This window comes from Chiloscyllium punctatum, chromosome 25 (genome assembly GCF_047496795.1).
Source record: "Chiloscyllium punctatum isolate Juve2018m chromosome 25, sChiPun1.3, whole genome shotgun sequence".
In the NCBI taxonomy this organism is placed as follows: Eukaryota; Metazoa; Chordata; class Chondrichthyes; order Orectolobiformes; family Hemiscylliidae; genus Chiloscyllium; species Chiloscyllium punctatum.
The window spans coordinates 44321792-44345208 of NC_092763.1; the positions used below are offsets into that span (position 1 = coordinate 44321792).

General features: G+C 40.7%; 1 protein-coding gene across 10 annotated transcripts in view; it reads right to left on the reverse strand.

The window, feature by feature from the left end:
* dlg3 (discs, large homolog 3 (Drosophila)) overlaps positions 1–23417 on the reverse strand; it is a 534760-nt gene that overhangs the window by 226287 nt on the left and 285056 nt on the right. For all 10 annotated transcript variants that reach the window (XM_072595179.1, XM_072595178.1, XM_072595175.1 and 7 more), the window contains 2 exons: positions 9640–9690; positions 3075–3199 (listed from right to left, as the gene is read on the reverse strand). In XM_072595179.1, the coding sequence (XP_072451280.1) occupies positions 3075–3199; positions 9640–9690 (176 nt within the window). The remainder of the gene's footprint in view (positions 1–3074; positions 3200–9639; positions 9691–23417) is intronic.

The following is a 23417-nucleotide window of genomic DNA, read 5'->3' on the forward strand; positions in this document are numbered from 1 at the left end:
GATTGTGATGCATGGTGGAGCAGGCTCAAAGGGCTGAATGGCTTCCTCCTGCTCCTATCTTCTATGTTTCTATTTTGGAAAGGAGTATAAAAATACAGCATTAGCTATATGAAGAAAAAGTGCAGAAAGCTGCAACACAATGAGACTTGGGATACTTGTGCATGAAACACAGAAAACAAGCACACAGGTGCAGCAGGTAATCAGGAAGGCAAATGGAACATTAGCCCTTACTTGAAGAGGGCTGGAGCATAAGAGTAGGGAAGTCTTTGTGCAAATGTACAAGGTCTTGGTGAATACTGGAGCACTGAAGGCAATTTTGGTCACGTTATTTAAGGAAGGATATTTCATTGGAGGTATTTCCGATAAGATTCACTCGGATGTTCCCTAGTACGAAGGTATTGTCTTATAAACAAAGGCTAAACTCATTGGAATTTAAAAGAATGAAAGGTGATTTCATTGAAACATACAGTATTCTTAAGGATCTTTTCAAGATAATCTAAAAGGATCTTTCCCATTCTGGGAGAGTCTAGAACCAGAGGGCATAGTTTCAGAATAAAGGGACACCAATTTAAGGCTGAGATGAAGAGGACTTCTTTCTCTTGGAGGGTTGTGAGCTTTTGGAACTCCTTGCCACAGAAAGTCATAAGAGTAGATTCTTAGTGTACATTTAAGAATGTTATAGAATGATCTTGCTAGTAGGGGAATCAAGGATTATCAGGAAAATGCAGGAAAGTAAACGTGAGGAATGTTTGATCAGCCATGATCTTGTTGAACAATGGGTTGACTTGAGGGCTGAACTTCTTTGAGCAATCAATACAGAACATTCCTACTTCTGACCTTCTGATGCCTGTGATCCTAGAAAGTTCTGCATTAATGCCATGTGACTAATATGACTGATCCCAAGGAAATATCTGCTTTATAAATATCTCAACGAGCTTTATATTTACAATCTTCTGGGGCACATTCTCACAACTCAAATACAGTCTATTTTTCTTGGAATTCTTTCTAACAGGTTTATCTCAAATTCCATGATATGTAATCTTTCTCTCGATTTCCTGATTAAAGGGAAGTATCTGTTCATACAGCAAAAAGTTGATTAAATCATCCTTTAACCATTTCACGTTCATAACCTAACCTAATCCAATTTTTATCTTTGCTAATTCTATTACCTCAAGTAATTTTACTCCAAGGTATATGCTATACATTTGCCTAAGATGTACAACTAAAATTAAACACATTATTCCAATGATCTTAGCAATTTCCTTTTTTTAAATTCTGGTGTCCCTGTTTAAAACCAAGGCTAACTGATTCCATATATGTACTGAGGAGGCATTGGTCCCAGTGATGTGCTTGGACAAAGAGAATGGTAAAGAGAACCATCTGGTCATGAAATGCTATGCTGGAAATTTAACTTGCTGAAGGAGCAGCTTCTCAAAGTATATTCAATGGGCTAAGATTCATAATGATTAAACTCAGGTAAAACTATACATGATTGGAAAAATTCTGCACAAGCTAAATTTCTGTGATGCAGCACTTGTTCATGTAACTGTGTATTGGAGTATCTACTGCTTAATTTCCCTTCATGTGTAACACTTTTTTTCTGTGCTGAATTTCAATGACCTGAAAATTAGGAGTGCTGCAAATTGGGCATTCTGACCTCTGAGCTCTATTATTTCATTCATTGTCCTATTCAGTAAGACCATGCAGTGAACATTATCTGAATATCTATTATTTTAATTGAGACCTTATTTTTTGCCAGATTACGTTAATCATACATACATTGCAGGATCAGATCTTCCCATAGTGTCAAGTAGAAGAAGGAAATCAGAAATTTCCATGAATCGTACAAATGTAGAGAAGGGAAACAGAGTTTAGAAAAAAAGGATTTTTGAGATTATTTTAATGGGCTTGAAAGATCTTGTACTTCAGGTGGCATGTAAAACTTGCTGTTTTTCACTTATGCTTCTAATGCCTGTTAATGCTACAGATACTTTTTTTTTGTCTGGAGACATTCAATGTTGTCATCTCTGCATAAACGAACATCATTCTGCAAAATAACCTGGACCCATAAAATAAGTGTTCTGTAACCTCAGGCTCTTGCTATACTTCTGAAGATTCTGTTGAAACATAGTGTCTCCACATTGTAGCTGTCAAAATCAATTCTGCTATTTGCCTGAAAGGCTAAACAGTTCCAGGCACTCATTTCACGGTCAGGAGGACAGGGATGAGATTTCCTCTCTTTTCAGAGATCACTGTATTCTCTCTTTAACTAGCAGTTGACAGATTGTTCAGACAAAAATCCACTGCATGATCTTAAAAAGTGAAACAATTAATCAAAATTGAAGATGTTGGAAATGACATCGCAGCAGCTTGGTAATGTACAGAATGTCTGATCCTTAGAGCTAAATATTACTATTTCCACTACATGTAGTACATGGCAGAGATTTACTTTGCAAAGCAGAATTGTGAAGTCATTACTCTGTCTTTTGCAACATAGAAATTAGATAAGCATGATAATTGTTCATGCCATGCAAAAATTGAGCAGAAACAGATTGCTCCTAATTCAAAATGCATATAATTATCCAATAGAAATAGAATAAAGGACAGCATGGACTGCATCACACACTTCACAATTCAGATTGGGAATAATTCCTGCTCACATGCTCAGAATTGATAGTGGAAACATAATTATCTGACAAACAATGGGCCAAGTGTAATTCAAGCTATGATGTACATGAAGGGAGAGAGAATTCATGTGGAGGAAAAATGAAGCAATTCCAATGTAGGAATTATCAAGTCCATTTCAGATGGATGTTCTTCAACATGATTAGTACAGAAATTAACAACCTTCTGTGTTCTGACAGATTGACCCACTTCAGCTGGGTCATCAAGAGTAAATCTACAATTATTTTCTTCAGCACTTAGCTCCAATCGCTATTAACAGTTAACCTGTTGAGTGAATGGTAAGTGCAGCACAAAAGGCTAGTAATCAATGGTGAACACACCTCTCTATGTAAGAATACAAGCAATTACATATTGTATAATATCTTTTCTACAAATTACTAGTTAGTTACCCAAGTCGTCCATCCATTGCAGCAGCCCCACCAGGAATAATTTTGGTAATAAAAATCCCAGGATCATCTGGAACATGAGGATTATCAATTCCTCCAGCAATGCTAAATCCAAGGCCTGAATTACCCTGTAAGGACAGAATTAATCAATTATTGATTTGACTTAAATTCCAGCAATCTACCATCTTGCAACATATCAAATCATTCAGTTAAAATTAAATTCATGTCTTGGTTATTATAGAGAACAGACTTCAATTATTATCAATTCACTGAGGTCCAGGGGTTGAACTGATTAAATTAAGACTCAGCCCTTACATACTACAAATTAACAAAGTCTTATAACTTGCTACTAAAATAATAAAGCTCACATGTCAATATAATTTTGCTGAAATCTCAACCTTTGAGCCAGAAGGTCCAAGTTCAAATTCTACCCACTCCAAAGGTGTGTAATAGCATCAATGATGAAGTTGTGTTGAAAATATCTATCTACCTTCCCCCACATTCTATATCCCTTTCACTCCCTCAAAACACCTGTACTCATACTTACACCTACATCCAGCCAGAAACACATTCAGGGGAAAGTGATGACTGCAGATGCTGGAGATCAGAGTCGAAAAGTGTGGCGCTAGAGGAGCATCTGAGGAGCCTGACAGTCGACATTTTGGGTACAAGCCCTTCATCAGAAATGTTGGGGGAGGCAGGGTGGGGGCAGAGAGATAAATAGGAGGTTGAGGGTGTAAGTGGGAGGAAGATAGCTGGGAAGGCGATAGGTAGATACAGTGGGGGAGTGATAGTGACAGGTCGGAGGGGAGGATGGAGCGGATAGGTGGGAAGGAGAATGGACAGGTAGGACAGGTCAAAAGGCCATTGCCAAGCTGGAGGGTTGGATCTGGGATGAAGTAGGAAAGGAAACTGATGAAGTTGAAGTTGATGCCGTGTGGTTGGAGGGTCCCAAGGTGGAAGATAAGGCGTTCTTTTTCCAGTTGTTGGGTGGCTTAGATTTGGCAATGGAGGATGCCCAGGACTTGCATGTCCTTGGCAGAATGTGAGGGGGAGTTGAAATGGTCAGCCACAGGGCAGTGGGGCTGTTTGGTGCATGTGTCCTGGAGATGTTCCATGAAATGTTCCGCAAGTTGGTGTCCTGTCTGCCCAGTGTAGAGAAGACCACATCAAGAGCAACAGACACAGTAGATGAGGTGTTTGGATATGTAAGAAAATCTCTGCCAGATGTGAAAAGATCCTTTGGGGCCTTGACGGAGGTCAGGGGGGAAGTGTGGGCACAGGTGGCAAGGGAAGGGGCCCAGAGTGGAGGGTCGGCTGGTGGGGGTCGTGGACCTAATGTGGGAGTCATGGAGGGAATGGTCTCTGTAGAATGCAGATAGGGTTGTGGAGGGAAATATACCTCTGGTGGTGGGAGTCTGATAGTAGGTGGTGGAAATAACAGAGGATAATGCACTGTGTCCGGAGATTAGTGGGGTGAAAGGTGAGGACCGGGAGGGGGGGCTTTATACTTGTTGAGGTTGGAGGGGTGGGGTTCAAGGGCAGAAGTACGGGAAGTGGAGGAGATGCGCTGGAGGGCATTACTGATCATATGGGAGGGACAATTGCGGTAGATGTGCTGGAGGTCACTAAAGTCCAGAAAGATATAAATAATTTTTCCAATAGCTAATGGTTAATTCTATAATTTTGAATGTGAGATATTCACCAAGGAGCAAGATGAATCAATGCTGAAAAAAGTCAGCTGATATATTGAAGGAATTTCTTCTAAATGTGCAGATTGCACTGATTATAAATACATATTGGAGTATTTTGACATCCTGAACTTTATAATTCTGTAATCTCTTATGCTAATCTCAAATGTTTGCCTCCTATGCTATTGGTCTCAATTGCTGTCAGAAATAGGGGTGCCTGAGCAAGTCTGCTCAGTACTGACTTGCGACATAATATTAAAGCTGTTACGCAAAACATCAGTATTGACATCAAGGAAATTCAATTTAAAATTAGGGGTAACAGAACCAATACAAACTGCAACTTTAATCTTTATATGAGATGCCTTTGAGAAGTAAACTTTGACTCACATATTGTCATGGAACATTTTCAAGAATATTTTCCCGTAAAATGCGACAGAGATACTTCATCACAATGAAATGTCCTTATATATGTTAAACAGTCTCAGAAATTGTTCACTCCTTTTTGTGAAATCAAGCTTGTTTCTTTTTAGCTACAGATCTTTTTTTTAGATTCCCTACAGTGTGGAAACAGGCCCTTCAGCCGAACAAGTCCACATCAATCCTCTGAGGAGTAACCCACTCAGACCCATTCCCCTACATTTACCTCTAACTAATAATGTACACTTTGGGCAATTTAACATGGCCAATTCACTGAACCTGCATATCTTTGGATTGTGGGAGGAAACCAGAGCACCCGGAGGAAACCCACACAGCCACAGGGAGAACCTGCAAACTCCACACAGACAGTCACCCAAGGTTGGATTTGAACCCGGGTTCCTGGCACTGTGAGGCAGTAGTGCTAATCACTGAGCCACGGTGTTACCCTGGTTTACAAATTACACACACAATATTCATTGTTGGCCATTTTTAAATTTTCTACAGTGATGGATCTAAGCTCCATTACACTGAAAATTAACCTATGATTTTAATTATAAGCCAGTTGTTCTTAACTGGGGTTCCTCACAATGAGTTGTTGAATTTGCTTTATCATAAATGATGGCCTTTTGTTCTTTTTAGGGGTGGAATCTGGCTGACTAAAACAAATATTCCTCTTAGATAGTACAGTGTACCTCAGATGTGTTGTATCAATAAGCAGGCCGAAGGGCCTGTTTCCACACTGTAGGGAATCTAAAAAAAAGATCTGTAGCTAAAAAGGCTTTTCCTTCCCTGATATTTGCACAGCTTGGGAACTCCAGATGCAGATCTGCCCCTTGTGTCTAAAACAAAATCAAAATACACCTGCAGATTTGTCAGGCTCTGCAGCATCCCTCCAGGATTGGGGTCATTTGGCCACTAATGTAAACCAGCAGCCAAACGATCTAAGTGCTACAATGCAATGCAGAAAAGGTAAGAAAAAAGTACAAACTTAATGCTTGTCCAGCCTGTCTCCAGTAGCCTTGTGACACTACAGCTAGCAGGTCTCCAGGGACAGGCTAACTGTAGGCTGAGTTATCGCCAGACGCTCTTGCACTTCAATATCTAGAAAGTCGAGCTTAATGAAAATGAAACCTCCCTCAGCCTGTTAAAATACCCACAGCTAGGGTGCATTGAATGGAAAAGTCTGAGGAAATCCTCCATGTTGTGTGTGGTGCAAAACATCTGCTTTTTTTGGCTATCTTATGTCTGAAGAATGCCTATTCAGGCATTTGATTAATATGTGAAAAGGACACCTGAGGTGTAGCAGGACAGAAATGTATTTATTTCAAATGTTTTTATTCATTTGTGATATGGATATGATACATTGACTCTTCAGGTGGTAGTACAGGAGACTGCACTATCTGAAACATCTTGCCCTAAGTGTCAGCATCATGTATGCAATAACTATCATATCATTGTGAAAGTTGAAGTGTTTAAATGAGGCCACTATAATGTCCTACTTAATGGACAATGGACTGAATTTTATTTGTCTGAATGTGAGCTACATCAATTTTTTTGGAGGGATTTTCACTGGGAGGCCCAGCAAGACTTTTTGGCATATCTTCCCACATGTACCTTATTAACTACCTACCCCATTACTATTGCATCCCTCACATCTGATTCTATCTCCATCTTATCACACGCTGTTCCTGGAACAACTCATCACTCACGAGTAATCTGATCAAAGACCAGGATCCCTTGAACCTGCACTATATTTTGAAGACTGTTATGCACCCGGATGAGCACTGACATTGTGAAGCTACCTCGCTCATTCAAGGACGAAGTCAGAATATATCAGAGAAGGCAACATGGAACCACAATCCCTGAAAGAAAACTGGATATGGGAATTGTGTAAAGGAGAGGAATCCTCTTCCAGAAGGACGACTAGAGGAGGCCACACCACCAGATCTTGGCAGCAAAGCTTGAGGTCACCACATGGTTAGTGGTATTTCAATGGTGCAGCTAGCAATGCCATAAGTAGGTCAATGATCTGTTCCATTCTGGCAGGGTAAGTGTCACATTTTTCTCTCTGTTACCTCACACTCACTCTATTTCTACGACCGCAACCACTTCCCACCATGGCTCACGTTCTACCACTCTCGCTATTGCCTGCAACATCTTGCCCCAACTCACGCATGTGGGTCACCTCACCAGCTTTCGACCATCTGTACCAACACTAACAGTCTTGTCACCCATTTTCACGTCACTCAATCTCTTCCTTTCATTGCAGAAGAAGAGACACCCCCAATAGAAAATTGGGGCCTAGATGGATAGAGGGAAAGAAACTTTTTCCACTGAAGTAATACTGGTAAATTGTTACAAGGTTGAGAAATGAGTGTTATCTGGTATTCAGGACTTAAAGATCCCATAACTGGCTTTAGAACATCCTCAACAAGTTCTTAATTATTTATGTAACAGATAAACGGAGTTCCTGCTCACCTTCAATGCTGACCTGGGGAAAGCTAGAAGAGGTGAGATCCCATCAAGATCCAGTCCAAGCATCACTTACCAAGACTTTCATAACCTGCTTGTCCTGAACTTTGTTTCCACAGGTCTGGGAAAATTCTACCCTGGCAAGGCAAAAGTGGGGACTGCAGATGCTGGAAATCAGAGTCTAGATTAGAGTGGTGCTGGGAAACACAGCAGGTCAGGCAGCATCAAGAAGCAGGAAAATAGACGTTTCGGTCAAAATCCCTTCGTCAGGACTGGAGGCAGGGAGCCTCCAGGGTGGAGAGATAAAAGGGAGGAGGGTGGGGGTGGGGAGAAGGTAGCACAGAGTACAATGGATGGATGGGGATTGGGATGAAGTTGATAGGTCAGAGAGGAAGATACAATAGGTGGATGGGGTTGGGGATGGGGACTATCCACTCCACTCTCCTCTCTGACCTATCACCTTCATCCCCACCCCCATCCACCCATTGTACGCTTTGCTACCTTTCCCCACCCTCCTCTCTGACCTATCAACTTCATCCCCACTCCCATCAATCCATTGTACTCTGTGCCACCTTCTCCCCACCCACCACCCCCCTCCCTTTATCTCTCCACCCTGGAGGCTCCCTGCTTCCAGTCCTGATGAAGGGCTTTTGCCCAAAAAATAAATTTTCCTGCTCCTCAGATGCTGCCTGACCTGTTGTGCTTTTCCAGCACCACTCTAATCAAAATTCTACCCTGTCAGCTCAATGATGATGGGAAGGATAGAGTGGGTAAAATTTAATATTGAATCATGAAGAAAAGAATAATTGTAAGTAGACTGCACCAAGATTCATGTTGTGAAGGACCATCTAGAAATACAACAATATATATTGTTGATTTCTCTGTCTCACCAAGCTGCTGCATTTGTAATTGTGAGCTTCCTATAACAGGACCCTTTCTGAAATGAAACATTTTCTTTGATCTTGGAAATGATCTATTAACCTTTCCAGGTGAGTGATTCCAGATGTAAAGGCACTTAGTTAACTTTAAAAGATGTAGTGTCAATCCTCCTGCAGGGTCTCTTCCAGTTTTCATTGATAGCAGTGTAAATGTTCAGTATATACCCAGAGCTGAGGGCATGCTGAATGCTAAGTACCATTGAGAGGTCTACAGATTTCAGTTATGCTTAGTGTTAAAGTTTGACCTTTAAAAATTGAACAATTGATCTTATCTCCACTAAATAATCACTACTTTCCTTTGGGACCATGAAAAAGGGATTTGTCTTAGTTTCCAAAAACCAATAGGTTAGCAAATGAATGCACACAGTTACATTGATTAAATCTGAGGGCAAGTAATATGCTCCTATCTATAAATAGAAGCATACATTAACGGCCACTATATCCTAAAAATCACATGATTTCATTTACTGGAGAATCAATAAGCAACAAGCCCAATGTAGATTGAAAATAATTGCTTATGGATCATGTATTTGAGCAGACAATGCTCTGCACCAGAATTTGCCACTGCTTATAAATCCTATTAACTAAACTAATATTATTATTCCAGGATGAATCTTTAATACAGCATATATATTGCCCAAAAGATAAAATGAATACGCAACTAAAGCAACCCCCTCAATGCCCAGTCCTACAAGGGGACTGCTATTAACCTTGAATAGGATATCAGATGTACAGGGATGGAACAGTGAGTAAATAGAGATTGGCAGAGCATTTTAATGCCTGAGCCTCATTTTATATGTGGTTGGTCTACATCATCTAGAATGGATGTGAACAGGTTCAAAAGCAGATATTGATCAGCCAGCTTTTATGTAAGAAGTGCGGCTGGGGTCTCATTAGACAAGTGAACGGCTTATTTTATCTGCCTGGATTCTGCTGAGTGGACAGCATTAAAACAATCCCACTAGATAAAATACTACCATTAACAATCCAACTGGGGCAAGTGCAATTACCATTACACAACAGCATGGAAAGACAAAGTATTCTACTCACACGCTCCAGGATTATCTCTTCATATTTGTACATTCCATCACTTCCATTAGCCTAGGGAAAAAAAAGAAAATTTTTTAAATTTCTTACTAGTTTAAAAACATGGTTAAATAACTGTGGAGAATCTTTTTTTTCCAGAAAGAAACACCTCTTAACCCAGCTACCTGATAGAAAAGAAGCAAAACTAGAATCAAGTACTGGGAAGGGCTGAACTTCTCCGTTACACTTGAATATCAAAAGTAGAATTCAGTAGAGATGTGGCTGGTCCTGTAAGGGTGAGGGATGCATTACCAAAATCTTTATTTATACTGAGGTTTTGTGAAAGATTGAAATACAACTTTGTTTTAAAGACAGGAACTAATGGTAATCATATTTCCCACACTATTCTCATATTCCTTGATGCTATTAGCTATTAGAAATCTATCACTTTCTTCTTTAACTTACTTAATAAGTATCCTTCCACAGCCCTCTAGGGTAGAGAATCCAAAGGTTCACCACCACCTGAGTGAAGAGTTCTCTCTTTAATTCAGTCCTAAATGGCTTAAATTAATTGTGAGATTGTGTCTCCTGGTTCTAGGGGCAACAGCCTTGCTTCATCTACTCTATTTCTTTAAACATTTTGCCATGAGATCACCTCTTAAGCTTCTAAATTCCAGAGAATAGAGTCCCACTTCTTCTCAACTTCTCCTCCCAGGAATCAGTCTGGTGTACATTTGCTGAACTCACTCTAAGGCAAGTATATCTTTCCTGAGACAAGGGGACCAGAGCAGCACACAGTACTCCAGGTTTCACCATGTTCTAAACAATTGAAGCCATAGTTATTTGCTATTCTCTTGTGATAAAGCATTTTGATTGCTTCTAAATTGGTTGGAATACCTATAAGCTAGCTTTCAGTGACAAATACATAAGGACTTCTAGGTCCATTTCAACATCACCACTTTCCAACTTATCACCATTTAAAAATATTCTGCAATTGATTCCTCCTACCAAAGTGGATAATCTCATACTTTTCCACATTATGTTCCATGCTCTTACCCATTCACTCAGCCTGTCAAAAGGCCCTTGAAGTATCTTTGCATTCTCCTCACAACCCACATTTTCACCACGCTTGATGTCACCTGCAAATGTGGAATTTTGGCCCCCAAATCCAAATCATTGAGTTAAATTGTGAAAAGCTAAAGCTCAAGCAAATGGTCCTTGCAGTGCCCCAGTTGGCACAACCTAACAACTTGAGAATGACTGGTTTTCTGCTATTAACTAAGCCTCAATCCATGCTAGTTTACTATTTCTGAATTCAATGTGTTTTAGTTTTGTTTACTAGCCTCTTTTGTGGAATTGAGTCAAAAATCCTCTGAAAATTCAAACAGAACATATACACTGGTTCCCTCTTACTAACTTGTTAATAACCTCTGCAAATCAGAATCAGGTTTGTCAAATATGATTTCTGCTCAAAAGTTGACTTTGACAAATTAGACAATTATATTCTAAATAATCTGCAATTATACCCTTTATAATAGATTCTAGTATATCCCCTATTACTGACGCAAGGTTAACAGATGTTTGGTTTTGTTTTCTCGCTTACTGCTTTCTTAAACACTGTGGTCAGATTTGCAACCTTCTAATCTATTGCAGAAATAATAACATTTTACAATATGATCAACATTACATCCACTTTCTCTGCAGCCATCCTTTTCAACACTTCAGGGTGAAGGGTATTGGGTTCCGGGTCAACTTCTGGTCCCCTGGATTTCAACACCACTATTTTCTGATACCCATTTATTTCAGTTCCACATGTTCACCAAATCTTTGGATCTTAATTATTTCAAGGAAACGTTTTGTGTCTGTAAAAGCTGGTACAAAGTATTTATTTAGTTTCACTGTATAAGCTTGTAAAGATCTTACATTTTTCTTTGCTAATCTTTTTGCATACATACAGAAGTTTTCACAAATCTGTTTTACTATTTTACATTCATTTTCTTTATCAATTTCTTGGGGTCCTTCTCTGCTGCATTTTAAACTTCTCCCAACCCTAAGGCTTACAAGGATGTTTTCTTGGCAATTTTGTAAGTCTTCTCCTTTGATCCAATATTATCTTTAACTTCCCTTGTTAGCCATGCCTTTTCATAAAGGGCATTTTTGTTGCATAAGATACAAAGCTATTTTGTTGCATAGACACATTTTTTTGACAAAGATTAATGATTCACTTTATTCATCTAATCCAATATGAATGCTATCCTATTAGTCTCCTCTGTGAAGTTTCGACAAACTCCCTTCTTTATTTCTACACAAATCCAGTAAAGTTTTCTGAATGAGAATTTGCCTCATATATGTAGCAGCATTTTAGATGCCATGCATCCCACTCTGTGTCCACCTGATGCCACCAGCTGCTTCCTGCTCAGTCTGCATGATGTTCTGTGAAGATATTAATCCATGTGGGTGTTTCTTTTCACATGCAGGGGAAAGCTGTGATCCAGCACTCTCTGATGATATATACCCCATCTGGCTTATGTGACAGCAGAATCCTAAATTTGGTCAATCAAAAGTAAGATAAGCATGACAGTGTAAGATGGGCCATATAGTACCAGTGTTTAAAGGGATGTAGAATTATAGAATTCTTACAGTGTGGGAGCAGGCCATTTGGCTCAGCAATTTCATACCAACCCTCCGAACAGCATCCCACCGAGAGCACCCTAACTCTGTAACCCTGCTAATCCATATAGTCTGTACTATGGGAAATTCAGCATGATCAATCCACATAACCTGCACATCCTTGGATTGTTAAAGGAAACTGGAGTACCCAGAGGAAACTCACACAGACATAAGGAGAATATGCAAACTCCACACATAGTCATCCAAGGGTGGACTCGAACCTGGGTCCCTGGTACTGAGGCAGCAGTGCTAGCCACTGAACCATGTGTTGCCCAGGTACATTATTTACTGCTCAATAATTTTTGCAAAATTCTCCATTAGAATGGTTTTATCACTGGACTGTTAATCCAGAGATCCACATAATATTCTGGGGACCCGAGTTTGAATCCCATCATAGCAGATAGTGGAATTTGAATTCAATGAGAATCTGCAGTTCAGAATCTAATCAGTGTTGATTGTCTTGAAAAACCCATCTAGTTCACTAATATCCTTTAGGGAAGGAAACTGCCATCCTTATCTGGTCTGGCCTACATGTGAATCCAGAGTGACTCTCAGCTGCCCTGTGGGAAATTAGGGATGAGCAATAAATGCTGGCCTTAGTGACACTCTCATTCCATGAATGAATTAGTTCTTTTAAATTTCTGGAGTTTTTGGAGATGTTTTAGTGATTTCTTCCATGTATGAGAGAGGGTTGCCACACCTTCACACAGAGGAATAGGTGACCTGTTAATACGATTATACAGCAGGTGGGTAAGCAGTGATGGCATTGATTCTGCATCTTCAGGAATATGGAAAAGATGTTACAGAGAAGGCTGGTTTCATGACATCTTTTCCGCCAAATTGAAGCTTCAGTCTTGCATGCTTCTTGACAGTGACAGACAATTTCTGATCAGTGCCACAAACATCTTGTTGTGTATGCCCATTCAGGATTCTCCTCTACGCTATCCTGTTGATGTCCTCATATGAGACCTAAGCAGTAATACTCAATTGCCATCTCACCCAGTTAAGAAATGGCAGATGAATCAGCCTTTACCTGAGCACTGGCAGCAGCACAACCATGCATAGATGGATCACCACATACAAACATATGAAATAGGAACAGAAATAGTCCATTCAGCCCCTCAAGCCTACTCCACCACTCAATAAAATCCCAGCTGATTTGATTGTGTTCTGAATTCCACATTCCCATGTACCTCTGGTAAACTTTCGTTCCCTTGTCTAACAAAAATCTATTTCCTTTTGCATTAAAAAATATTTCAGGAACCTGCCTCCACCACCTTCTAAGGCACTGAGTTCCAAAGTCTCACAAAACTTTTACAGAAAAGAAATCTCTTCACCTCTATCTAAAAAGGGAAACCCCTAAATTTAAAACAGCGGTGCTTAGTTTTGAACTAACTCACAATAGGAAACTGTCTTTTGATTTCCACATGTCAAGACCAATCAGGATCTTGTTCAATTCAATCAAGTCACACCTTACTCTTCTGAACTCCATAGAAACAAGCCCAATCTATCCAACTGTTTTATTTCCATAAGACAACCGGCTCATTCCAGGTATCAATTGAATAAACATCCTCGGAACCACTTCTAATGTTGATCTTAACTCTGTGCTAATCAAACTATATGCTGAACTGGTGGATCTGCTTGCCAGATCAAGGTGGAGGGTAGTTAAGGATGGACTGCAGGATGAGGGTGAGTTCAGAGTTGAGAAGAGCCATATACCATAAACACATTATCATCCTCAGTAACACCAGATGCCAAGAGGTAGAAGCAGGGTTGGGGGACTATGAGCTTGGAGGCAGTTGGGGGAGATCAACAGATTAAATGAGATTAGTGACCAAAGTGGACACAGTAGCCTGGTGTTCCATAGTGGGGTCATAATCGGAGAGATAGGAGGAGATATCTGATAGCTAGTGCTCAGCCTCTGCAGCACAGTGCTGAGTCCACCAGATAACAACAACAGTACCCTTGTGGCGGTCTTGATTACAAAGACAAGCCCCAAATAGTCCGCTTCTATCTCCTTCCCAAACTCCACAAACAGCACTGCCTGGTCAGACACATTGTTTCTGCCTGCTCCTACCCTACAGAACTCATCTCTTCCTACCTCAACTCAACTTATTTCCCCTTTGTCCAGTCCCTTCCCACTTACATCCATGATTCTTCTGACCTTTTGTCAGCTTCATAATTTCCAGTTCACAGGCTCTCGCCATCTCTTCTTTACTATGGATATGCAATCCTTTTACATGTCCATCTCCCATCAGAATGGTCTCAGGGCTTTCCACTTCTTCCTGGAAAACAGGCCCGATCACCATCCTCCTCTGCCTAGCCGAGCTCGTTCTCACTTTAATTCCTCGCACTTTCTTTGGGTCAAAGGGGTAACCATGGGTACCCACATGGGCCCCAGTTGTGTCTATCTCTTTGTGGTATTAGATGGAACATTCCTTGCTCCTGTACTACTTGGGCCCCCATCCATAACTCTTTCTCTAGTACATCGATGATATCATCTGTGCTGTTTCCCTCTCTTGTCTGGATTTGGAAAAGTTTATGTATTTTGCTTCCAATTTCCACCCCACTCTCACCCTCTCTGACTCCTCCCTTCCCTTCCCATTCTCGACATCCCTATTTCCATTTCTGGAGATAGGCTGGCCACCAATATCCACTACAATCCCATCAACTCCTTTAATTACCTTGATGATACACCATCAAACCCTGCTTCCTGTAAAAACTCTATTTCATCCTTCCAGTTTTCCATTTCTGTTGCATCTGTTCCAATGATGCCAACTTCAAGAAGGGGCCTCCGAAATGTCCACCTTCTTTCTCAGAAGATTTCCCAGAACCACGTTTGAAAAGGCCCTCAGCCACATCCATCCCATTTCCCATATTTTGGCACTCACGCTCTCTCTTCTCTCCCAGCAAGAGGGTTCCACATGTCCTTACTTACCATCCCACTATCATCCACTTCCAAAGGGTCGTTAGTCACCAGTTCCACCACCTCCACTAGGATGCCACCACCAGAGACATATTCCGCTTCCCTCCCTTGTCAGCCTTCTGCCTCTAGGATACCTTAGTCTACTGCTCCACCACTCCTAACATCTCTCCACACACACCCACAGTACCTTCTCATACAATCACAGAAGGTTTAATACCCGCATGTTTACTTTCTCCATCTTCTATTTGCCTGCACTTCACTCAATCTAATGTACTGTATTTGCTGCTCACAAGGTGTTGTTATGAAGGTGAGGACATGGGAGACCCTATTGCTGGGAGGGAAGAGAGGGTGTGAGGGCCAAAATATGAGAGATGGGATGGATGTGGCTGAGGGCCCTTTCAAACATGGTTCTGGGGAATCCTCGGCTGAGAAAGAAGGTGGACATTTCAGAGGCGTCCTTCTTGAAGTTGGCATCATTGGAACAGTGCAACAGAAATACTGTACCTTTAAGAGAGTTGAAGAACTTAGCAAGCACACATAAAACTGGAGAATTTACATTGTAACATTTGGTCCAGTAGCTGGCAGTACTTGGGTTGCTATGAGACAAAAACAAATTCAAATCCAGCCAATCAGTTTAAATTATGCCTCGAGATATTAAACTCCAATCAAGTTTGATATTAAAACCAATGCAACAATCTGATGCTTTGGGGTATAAGACCGGGAAAAATTGAACAGTTGGGGAAGAACTGCCAAGCCACCAACATATGCAGACTGATCACAGAATAGTTCTCTTAAAGGTACCTTTATCTATCATCAACCTGTGAAACCTATACCCCAAGAAGAAAAAAAGACAGAGGAAGATACAAAGAGAAGATTTGACAGCTGGCTGGTTTTGAAATTTAAATTTTTGGTAAATCTTAATCGGGGGGTTTTATCAGACCAGTATTATAGAAGGGAAAGTAAAAGATAGGTTAGAGAAAGGAGTTGTAAATAGTTGTTAGTTAATTATTCTCTGTTAGACTTTTAAAAAAATTGTTAATTGTTACTTTAAATAGTATCCTTTGGGATAGTGCTTGGCCTCTCGAATTTTAACAGATTACAGCATGAGTTAAATCATTTCTGTACTGTAGGTTTAAATTAGCAGGGGGTTTAACCCCCCCCCCGTCATAGCAATTTGGGAGCTCGTCAATGATTTGAACTAGTTTAGACAGATTTGAATGGATTTGGGGTACGAAAAATCCCAGCAGATTTAAACATTTGCAGGTTAGTGTCCTAGATCTTTAAATAAAACGTAGTTGAGACAATTTGTTTAATTTCAGTGACTTGTGGTTGATTAAATTAGAAGTGAGAGAAAATGACTCTTAAAATTTTAAAGAGGTTCTGTGATTTGAAGATGATTCACAAATTTGCCAAGAAACTTTAGAAGGAAAGAAAAAGGCCAGACTTTTAGAATTACCAAACAAGTTAGATCCGGGTTTAACCAAAGACAAAAGTAAAGCTGAAACTCTAAGGGAATTACTCAAATGCTTAGGTATATCAGAGAAACAGACAAGTGCAGTAGAGGTAGAAAACTTAAAGTACAACTGAGGAAAATGGAGTTAGAAGACAAACAAAGGGAGAGAAAGGAAAGAGAGAGGGAGAAACAAAGAGAAAGAGAGAGAAAAGAGAAATAGGAAAAGACAGAGAGGGAAGGTTCTTAGCTGAGCAAAGAGACAGAGAAGAAAGGGAGAGAGAAAGAGAGAGAGAAGAAAGGGAGAGACAAAAAGAGAGAGAATTTTAAATTGAGAAGTTGCAAAGTCAGCAAAGTCAAGTTAACAGGATGGAGAATAGAAGGTAGTGATTTATACCAATATGTCAAAACTCTGCCACATTTTGATGAGAAAGGTGTTGAAGCCTTCTTTATTTCATTTGAAAAATTGGCTAAGCAGACAGAGTGGTCTAAGGATTTATGGATAATGCTAGTTCAGACTAAACTTGTAGGTAGAGCTAGTGAGGTATTTGCCACGCTGTCAGATGAAAGGTCAAGAGATTATGAAGGAGTCAAACAGCACATACACAGTGGTTCAGAAACATAAAGAAGGAACCAGGTCAGCCTTATGTTGTATTTGAAAGAATTAAACATAGTCATTTTGATACATGGGTGCATGCTTTAAAAATAGATAAGACCTTCGAGACTCTATGAGAAATCATTATGCTGGAGGAGTTCAAAACTCACTTCCAGAGATGGTAAGAATTCATGTGGTGGAACAGAAAGTTCAGGAAATGAGAAGGGCAGCAGAATTAGCAGATGAATACATGTTGGTGCAGAAGACAAGCTTCCGGCCAGAATTTCATCCTGTGATGAATAGAAGTTGGGAGAAGGGCAGATCCTACACTACAAAAGAAAGAGTAGAGAACACTGGTAAGAATTTACCACAGATTAAAAAAGAAGACCAAGAAGATGGGAAGGAGGTGAAAGGCCTCAGGTGTTTCTACTGTGGTAAAGTTGGACATATAAAGTCACAGTGCTGGTCATTAAAGAAAGGCACTGTGGGAAAACATGTGGTAAAATGGCGCCGTGCGGCCGGGGCAGACACCCGTCACTGGTCACTGCCGCCTTCCTGGTGCAGCTGCTGTGTCACGACCACACCGCCCGGCTGTTTGGCAGGCAGGAGCCGGTGACCATTCTGGAAGCGGATGGGGTTAAGGGCCTGCTTGGGAACTCGTTGGCCGCCTGGGTGGTGGAGTTCTACTGGTCGTGGGGCGGCCACTGTGTCAACTATGGGGCCACCTGGAAGGTACTGAGCCCAGGAGGTGAAAGGTGAGGCAGGTTGGGGGACGGAGGGGAAGGGATGTGGGGCCTGTCCTGTCATAGTGACACTTTACACTGACTTTCCATCTACTTCTACTGGCGCTTGTTCTTTTTAACCACTTTTTAAAAAAATCCTTATGCTGTTTACTGTTGCAGTTACTAGTGCAATTGTTCAAGCTAGTGTGTAAATACTAGTGAAGGAGATTATGCACCAGCTTTATATGTTATTCAGTCATTGAAGGGGCAGGACCTGTTGAGAATGGTTAGCCTCAGGCGACTGACTGTGTGGAGTTTGCACATTCTCCCCGTGTCTGCGTGGGTTTCCTCCGGGTGCTCCGGTTTCCTCCCACAGTCCAAAAATGTGTAGGTTAGGTGAATTGGCCGTGCTAAATTGCCCGTAGTGTTAGGTGAAAGGGGAATTGGTCAGGGTGGGTTGCGCTTTGGAGGGTCGGTGTGGACTTGTTGGGCCGAAGGGCCTGTTTCCACATTGTAAGCAATCTCATCTAAAAGAAGCTAAGCCAGCGGCATTAGTGAAGACAGTAAAGGAGACTCCAAGAAGTGCCGAGGAGCTGCAGGAGAGTGCAATGCCTAGGCAGAGGCTGGGTATGGAATTAGTGCCTAATCTCTACAAAGAATTCGCCTCAATGGGTAAAGTTTACTCAGAATGAACAGGAAGAGAAGGACAAGAAGTTATAATTTTGAGAGATACAGGATCTAACCAGTCACTGATAGCAAGGGATGAGCAAGTGTGCACTCTTTCTGATCTGTTACCTGAGGATGTGGTAATTTGTGGGATATTTAGACTGAAATTTAGCTTTCCTCTATGTAAGATCAGGTTGGAGTGCCAACTTAAGACTACGGAACCTAGAATGGGAGTGATTGAGGAGTGTCAGTTCCAGGAATTCAGTTTGTTCTTGGGAATGATTGACAGGATCCAAGGTGGGAGTGACACCCCTTGTTGGGGAGAAGCCTAAGGAAGACCAAGAAAGTGAGGAGTTAAAACAGAAATATCCTGGTATTTTCCTAGACTGTGTTGTAACCAGATCCCACGATCATAAGTCACAGCATGAAGCGAAAACTAGAGAAAGATGAAGGAGTTGAGGTTCAATTAGCGGACACCCTATTTGACTTAATGGTGCAGGAAAAGCCTGAACAGGCAGAGAGTCAGACAGAAGTGTTTAGTCCTGAAAGGCTGAGGAACTTGCAACAGCAAGACAAGATCATAAAAGATATATATGTGGATGCGTACTCCGAAAAAGAGGCAGAGAATATTCTGGAAGTTATTATCTGAAAGATAGAATCCTAAGACGGAAATGAAGACCATGGCAGGTTAGTGCAGAGGAGAAATGGGCTGACGTGCTTCAGATTGTGTTGCTAGTAGCATACGGACAGGAGGTGTTACGAGCAGCACATAAACTACCTGTAGGAGTTCATCTAGGGGTACGAAAGACTCAGACTAAGGTACAAAAACATTTTTATTGGCCTGGAATGTACAAGAATGCAGTGAATGTACATGTCATACATGCCAAGTGGTAGGTAAGCCATAGTAGGTAATAAAACCAGTACCTTTGTTGCCAATTCCCGCATTTGAAGAACCTTTCACACAGATTATAATTGATTGGGCAGGTCCCTCCCGAGAACTAACCATAATTAACTATAGTGCATGTGTCCATGAGATTTCCGGAGGCAATTCCATTACGGAGTATCAAGGCAAAAAGGGTGGTAGAGGAGTTTGTAGCTTTCTTCACATGATATGGGCTAACCCGAGAGATTCAGTTGGACCAAGGGTCAAATTTGACTGCTCGGCTGTTTAAGGAGGTTGTGGATAGCTTAGGTGTACAGGACTTTAAATCCAGTGCGCATCATCCTGAATCCCAGAGAGCTTTAGAAAGGTTTAGAAAGACCTTGAAGACCATGTTGAGAGCATACTGTCAGGATTACCTGAATGATTGGAATATAGGTTTGCCATTCATATTGTTTGCCATTCGAGATGCCCAAAATGAATCTACTCAGTATACTCCCTTTGAGTTAATATTCGGGCATGAAGTAAGAGGTCCTTTGAAATTAATGCAAGAAAAATTGACAGGACCAAAGTCGGAGATCTCACACTTAGATTATGTATCGGAGGTGAGGAAGAGACTAAATCTCTACTCGATTCAGGTGAGTTAGCAAAACAGCACCTGAAGAGTGCACAGATTAGAATGAAGCAAGTGGCAGATAAAAGCTCTGAGACTCAGACATTCTCTAAGGGGATGATGTGTTAGTACTGTACCAGTGATAGGAGATCCCTTCAAAGCCAGGTTTGTGGTCCCTATCAGACTGAGAAAAAGTCGAGTCAGGTGGACTATCTGGGAAAGATGCCAGATAGAACAAAAAAGGAATTGGGTATGTCATGTGAACATGTTGAAACCATATTATACAAAAGAGAAAGAACTGGAGAAACAGGTGTTAGTTACTGCCCCACAGAGTGAGGAATCAAATCCAGATGATGTGGATTTTGATGTGCCTCAAAATAGATTTAAGAAATGAAGAAGTCTTTCAGGAGTGATATAGATTAATAAACTATCTCTCTCATGAGCATAGTTGAAAGATTAGTTACTGCAGTGCAAGGATATATGTCAGAATCAGATGGGGAGGACTAAAGCTATTGTACATGAAGTAGACAGAGGAAATATGCTCCGATAAAACAACACCCCTATCAGCTTAATCCTCTCAAACCCAGACAGATCCAGAAGGAGGTGGAGGCCATGCTGGGTGAGGATATCATCGAACCAAGCCAGAACGAGTAGAGTTCGCTGATCGTCTTCGTTCCAAACCGGACAGGATTCAATGATTCAGTGTGGATTATCAGAAGGTCAAAGCCGTTACAAAATTGGACTCATATCCAATTATTAGACTGAAGGACTATATCTAGAAAGTTGGGGACAAGTCAGTTACATCACCATGTTAGACTTAATATTTGGTTACTGGCAGGTACTTTTATCAGAGATGGCGAAAGAAATTTCTGTGTTTGTAACCCCAAATGGGCTATATCAATTTAAAGCTATATCAATCTATATCATCCCTTTGGAATGAAGAACGCAACTGCCACATTCCAAAGACTCATGAACAGAGTTGTAGCTTGGTTAACAAACTGTGCAGACTACTTGGACAATGTAGTGATCTTTAGTAAGTCCTGGAAAGATCATGTGGTACAGTTGACAGATCTCTTTGAATGACTGCAAGAAGCAAAACTGGTAATAAGCTTAAACAAAACTAAATTTACGAAAGCAGAGGTGATGTTCTTGGGACATAACATTGGTCATGAAAGGTTGACCCCATGGAACGCAAAGATGAAGACTTTCAAGGAATTTCCATGACCAACCTCGAAGAAAGAGGTGTTTTGATTCTTCGTGCTCAGTGGATTCTATTAGACATTTATTGTGAACTTCAGCAGTATAGTGGCACCGTTAACCGATTTGCTGAAGAACATAAAGTTTCGGTGGACAGAACAATGCCAGGAGGCATTCGACCATTTAGAATCGATATTAAGCACCAAACAAGTTTTAGCTACACCAAACTTTTCAAAACCTTTTTAAGTCACCATCAATGCTACTGACATAGGAGTTGGAGCTGTACTGCTATAGGAAGATGATGATGGGATTGAACTGCCAGTTGGTTACTTTTCCAAGAAACTAAACATCTACCAGAGAAAATACTTCACGATCAAAAAAGAACTGTTGAGTTTGGTCCTGGTCTTAGAACATTTTATTGTGTATGTCACGAACAACATGTCAGAGACAATTGTGTACATGGATCACAATCCTCTTCCCTTCTCAGAATGCTTTAAAGACAAGAATATGAGACTATTTTGGTGGAGTCTTATGTTACAGACCCTTAATTTAAAAATCGTACTTGTAGCGGGTCATAAGAATGTAATCACAGATGCGTTATCATGGATTTAACTGATAAAGTTTAGATTGGATTTGTATTTATCCAATGTTAAATATATGTGGGAAAAAATTAAGGTGAATTTAGATTAAAGTTATCTGTATGTTACGGTAATTTGTTTAAAGAATAAAAAAGCCATCTTTTCATTATGATGGTTCATTTTTTCTTAAGGGGGAGGTGTTATGAAGGTGTAATGGCACTGTACCTTTAAGAGAGTTGAAAGACTTGGTAAGCACACAGGGTGCTGGAGAATTTCCAATATAACATTTGGTCCAGCAGCTAGCAATACCTGGGTTGCTTTGAGACAAAAACAAATTCAAATTCAGCTAAACAGTTTAAATTATGCCCAAGGTACTAAACTCCAATCAAGTTCGAATTTGATATTTTGACAATATTAAAACCAATGAAATGATCCAATGCTTTATTGTATAAGACTGGGAAAAATTGAACAGTTGGTGAAGAACTGCCAAGCCACCAAAATATGCAGACTGCCTGCAGAATAGCTCTCTTAAAGGTACTTTTATCTACCATCAACCTGTGAAACAGAAACCCTAAGAAGAAAAAAAGGAGACAAAGGAAGATACAAAGAAAAGATTCGACAGCTGGCTGCTTTTGAAATTTGAATTTCTTGGTGAATCTTAATTGGTGGATTTAGCGGACCAATATTATAGGAGGGAAAGTAAGAGATAGGTTAGAGAAAGGAATTGCAAATAGTTGTCAGTTAATTATTCTCTGTTAAACTTTTTAAAAAATTGTTAATTTTTACTCTAAATAGTAACTTTGTGATCATTCTTAGCCTATCGAATGTTAACAGATTACAGCATGGGTTGAATCATTTCTGTGTTGCAGGTTTAAATTAGTAGTGATGCTTACCCCGTGTTGTAACAATGGTCTCCTTTATACTGGGGAGACAAAGCGTAGACTAGGTGACTGTTTTGTAGAACACCTAAGTTCTATCGGGAAAAACAACCCTGAGCTTCTGGTTGCCTGCCATTTCAGCACACCACCATGCTCCTTAACCAAGACCTGTATTTTGGGCTTGCTGCAGTGTTCGAGTGAAGCTCAGCAATAAACTGGAAGAACAACACGTTGCTTGCTTGTATCTCATACTTCCTCAATCTGTGCTACTGCACAATTCCCACCAAGGCTCATGCCTATTGCACTCAACACATTCCTTTAGTTGAATTCAGCCCACTTCCTCCACAACCTCCCAAAGCACTAATCTTGCATGTTCTCTGCACTGCCTCCTCAGTCCTTTGCAACACTTGAACATCTTTCCCTCACAAGCACCAGCACTAACAGCCATGTCACCTACTGATGCCTGGCTAATTTCCCCACTTTCTGTTGTTACAAGACAGTCCAAAACAGGGCACAGCAAGTCTGTATGAGTTGGGTGAGTTGCACAACATCAGGGTCCTCACCCTTTATGAAATTCTCACCCTCACAGGCTCCTACAAGGTTGTCAAAATATCTATGTCCTACCAA